This window comes from Thalia democratica, chromosome 2 (genome assembly GCF_965202585.1).
Source record: "Thalia democratica chromosome 2, ktThaDemo2.hap1.1, whole genome shotgun sequence".
Lineage (NCBI taxonomy): Eukaryota > Metazoa > Chordata > Thaliacea > Salpida > Salpidae > Thalia > Thalia democratica.
In genome coordinates, this window is record NC_139166.1 from 42,817,994 (window position 1) to 42,822,466 (window position 4,473).

General features: G+C 27.2%; 1 protein-coding gene across 1 annotated transcript; it reads left to right on the plus strand.

Annotated features, from left to right (window-relative positions):
* The first annotated feature begins 427 nt into the window (after positions 1-427).
* LOC145829434 (uncharacterized) lies at positions 428-3,125 on the plus strand. The gene is made up of 4 exons (XM_082937218.1): positions 428-1,497; positions 1,640-1,805; positions 2,224-2,414; positions 2,624-3,125. The coding sequence occupies exons 1-4, from the start codon at positions 524-526 to the stop codon at positions 2,808-2,810; spliced, it is 1,518 nt and encodes a 505-aa protein (XP_082793344.1). The 5' UTR covers positions 428-523; the 3' UTR covers positions 2,811-3,125.
* Positions 3,126-4,473: the final 1,348 nt, after the last annotated feature.

Genomic DNA, 4,473 nt, shown 5'->3' on the forward strand with positions numbered 1-4,473 from the left:
ATTATTTTTTATATTACCTTAGTTTTCAAGCTTTTATAGGTATATTAACACAACACTACTTATTACAAGTAAAATTGTTTCACTGTTCTGTTAGACAGAAAAGCTTTTCAGTTTTTTTATTATAAAATAGATATAGAGAGCCTCTCTATTTCAGCATTTACATAACAATATAAGTATATATATATTTAGGTTTATAATTTTAGTTGAAAACTATAAAATATATCAATTGGTATGAAAAAGTGTAAATACATATTTAAATAATGATTTTTTAGAGTATTATACTGTTTTATATAACTCGGACACTTTTTTGCCAAACTAATGTACACCAGTGCGCTAGAGAGCAATTAAAAAATTTATGAGTGAAGGGAAAAAAAGATATACTCATAAATATTCATTTTCAAAAAGGTACAGTTTAGTGCAAGTGCATAGGTGAAATTGTGAACTGAATAAAAGTTGTACAATAGAATTATTAATTTTCAAACAACTAAGAATACTTAATTTTTGATTAAAAGGAAAATAAAAAATGTTCAATACTTTTAATGCAAAAAGCTCTTATAATCAGATAGTCATCCAAAGTGAAGGTCTTAATGCCACTAGCAACAACGATGTAAAAAAAGAAAGTGGTTTTATAAAAAAAGAAAACGTTGCTTCTGATGTCAATCAGCAACACAAATGTGGTGAAAATCGTTTTATTTTTTCAAACTTTAATATTGATTCTTTGCTGGGAAAGTCTTCAAATGATTCAGTGACTGGTGAAAGTGGTTATAGCAGCAATGGAAGTAGTCCAAATCCAACCAAATCAATTAATTCTGTAAGTTCACCTAAAAACGGTGAGTTTGGCTTGAAAGCAAAAAATACCGCCAAAAACACTCGCGAGGAAAATACATTTAGTCAGAGTTTAAAGAAAGTTAGTTTAGTTAATCAAGAAACTATTACAAACAAAGTAAATTCATCTAAAGTAGAATCATTTAAAAAAGGGATTGTAGAAAATAACGGTAAGCAACCAAGTCAGTGTTCATTTCTTTCGAAACGAGGTTTGGACCATAAGAATATTTTTAATCCATTTTACACATTTTCAGAAGTTGTAAACCGTGAGGGTCCTCAGTCTTTTCAACAACAAGTACTAGCTTACCAAAAGTTTCTTTCTATTTATGAGCAGCAACAAAGAATGGCAACGATTCAGCAGCATTTGCAATTAAGAAGAGTACATCCGATGTTCGCTGCCTCAACTATTTTACCTCAGATCAACAACTTAAATTCTCAAAGATTCATACCTGGCAGTATTGGATACTCAAATCTTAACTCGGCTACGAGTCAGAATAATCCTAATTTAGCTTGGTGGGCCAGTCATTTTAGTTCTCCGAGTTCATGCTGCCATACAGAAGCGCAAAGTGTTTGTGAAAAAACTCAACATTTTCAAAGTCGATCCAAAGCACAACAAGTTATAAAAAAAAAGCTTTCGCCGTTGTCATCAAATTTAGAATGTGCACACTCAAGGTTTGTATAAGTATTATAATTTACATTAAAGTTACATGTTGCAAATTTTAACTTAAGATGTTTATGTTTTTATAGTTTTTAAGTAACTGTTGTTATTATTTTTAAATTATATTTTAAAATTACCTATGTTATGCTCTTACAGCTATCAAGTTCTTAACCAAGATATTAGCTCAGTACGCCCGACTACCAGACGCGGACCAAACTCTGGTCATCGCGCGTTGCCATACCCGCTTGAAAAAAAGAACGGTAAAATAGTTTACAAATGTCAATGGTGCAACAAGGTTTTTTCACAGCTTTCCAACTTGAAGGTTTGTTTTATTTACCTTTATAATTTTTGTCTGTTTATCATTAAAAACAATGTAAGAATTTATTTTCTTACTAGTAATAGAGTGTAACTATACTTAATTTGCAAAATAGTTTCAATTTTGTTTTTATATCTGAACATTATAGTTATTTGTCTTAATTTGAAAAGATTGTTCAATTTACTGGAATGCAAAGAGCTTATTTAAATAATAATATAAGTGCAAATTAGGTATTTTGTTCATTACAAGGTTTCGGTGGCAGAAAAAAAAATTACGACTTTGTCAAGCATAATAAAACAGTATACTGCCAACATATACAACAACTATATATCCAACTAATATAAATAAATATTAAACAGTTTATTTATGTTAAATGGATTACTATAATAGCGTTCTTTAATAATTATTAAAATACTTTTTTAAGGTACATATTCGAGTTCATACTGGAGAAAGACCATTTGGTTGCAATATTTGCGGCAAGAGATTTGCTCAAAAGGCACACCTTTCAAAGCATGCTCATACCCATACCGGAAATAAGCCATATTCCTGTGAATTTTGTTCAAAAAAGTTTACTTCCACAAGTAACCTTAAATCACACCTTCGCACTCACCACAGGTTTATGCTCTTCCGCCATTTTGTTATTGTTAAAAAAAAAAACTTTTTAAGTAATAGAGTTTTTTGAATAATGGTTTGTATTTTCTTTCTTTACATAACAAACTATCTTAAATAATTTGTTGTTAAGATTGAAAAATGTTTTTATTTTTCGAAATATCGATCTTAACGTAAAGTTTATTAAAATAAATTTTAACTGTTTTAATTTTTAGTGACGTTTTCCCGACTCAAAAATGTGATAAAGGTCAAACTACAATGTTTTCGAATGCTGCAACTAACAGAATATGTACGATACCGACAACAGGGAACAAAATTAATCCAAGTACTTTGTCTCGGCTTTTCGATCACATGAACATGAATAACAGTGGAGCTTTTGTCGGTCGTCGATTTCCTTTTTAAATAAAATACTTGTTTAAATCAGATTAAAAAATACTTTAATGAAGAAGCATTAATTAAATTTTGTTGATACTTTTTTAAAAGCTGCTAGTTTCAATCCACTTTCAAAATAATTTATTTAGCTACCATTTTTTTTTTTACAAAACTTGATACTTGTATCTTATTTTAGTGGGTATACTTTTTAGAACGGTATTTTTTGTGATGTGTTTTTTTGTTTTGATTTGGTTTTTGTTAAATAAACTTTTGTAATTTTTTAAAATTTGAACTACATCGGTATAACGACTTTATAAAAAAAATCAGCTCAGTAAAAATAAATGTAATAAAATTTAGCCATAAAGTCAGTAGCAAATACAATTTATTTGTACTTATTTTTCCTAGAGACTAAGTTATTTGATGGAGAAAATAAAACCAACAATTTTTGGATAAGTATATATACTTAAAAAAATTAAACTAAGGCAGAGTTTAAAACAAAGAAATTTTGTTGCTTATTTAAGTATATAAAATTACTAGACTGCAATATATATACTACGTGTTAATAAATTTTTGAGCATTAAGACTTGAAAAACTAATCATTAAGAATATTATAGCAAACGTTTGTTTTTACTTAAGAGTAAAAATAATACTATAAGCTTAGTTTTTGTTTCTTGGTATTATATGGAGGCTTCACGAAATTACCCAACACTTCATACTATAGATCGAAAAGTTTTTAGAAAAAAATAAAGAAAGTTTCTGAAGTTATGTTCAATTTAAAGAATATGTACATGTAAAATTGACAATAAATTAAATAAGTATTAATATATCTAAAAAAGAGCGACGAAACGAAGATTTATAATATATTTAAAAAATCTTTAGAAATTTTTAAACGTTTAACAATATATAAAGCTTTGTCGCATAAATTTTCTACTGTTTAATGAGATAGTTTTAAAACTGTATCAAAAAAAAGAAGTAATAATATATAGTCAAGATCTAGACTTATTTAAGAATATAACTTATTTAACAATTTATATAAATACACAGGATAAAATAAAGTATACTGAATACTTACAACTTAATAAATAATTTCAAGTTTTCCAATTAAAATGTCAAAAATTTATTAGTAAAGACAACTTATAGAACACAAGTTTTTTATTAATAACCAAGCTTAAATATGCAGAACAGATAAACAAATGAAATTAATTATTCAATTTAATCCGATAGTTTGTAGCAGCTTGTTTTGCAAAATTCAAACTTTCTCAAATGCGCTGTTGAATTTGTACGTAAACGACTTATACTGAAACAACAAGAGCCCAATCAAAGCGGATACTTTTATCCTGTTTATGCAACAGCTAATTTGTTTCTATGGTAACATAATAACGTTGCAATGCAATACTTTTTGGCTTTGAAGAATGTACATAAATACTAATTTTATTCGTTTGTTGATCGACAAGAGTTTTTAAATGAATTAACTTGAGAGTTACGTTAGTAAAAATCTAAAACTACATATATGTTATAGAAGTAATGTATGAAGCCGTAAAAGGCTAACTTTATAACATGAATTTAAAGTACTTAAATTTTTAATAGTTAAGGATTAAGTGAAACACGATAATGTTTTTTTAAGTAAATCTATACTATTGATGTTTTATGAATAAAACTATAAAAATATTTAATAACTTGACACTTTAAGTTT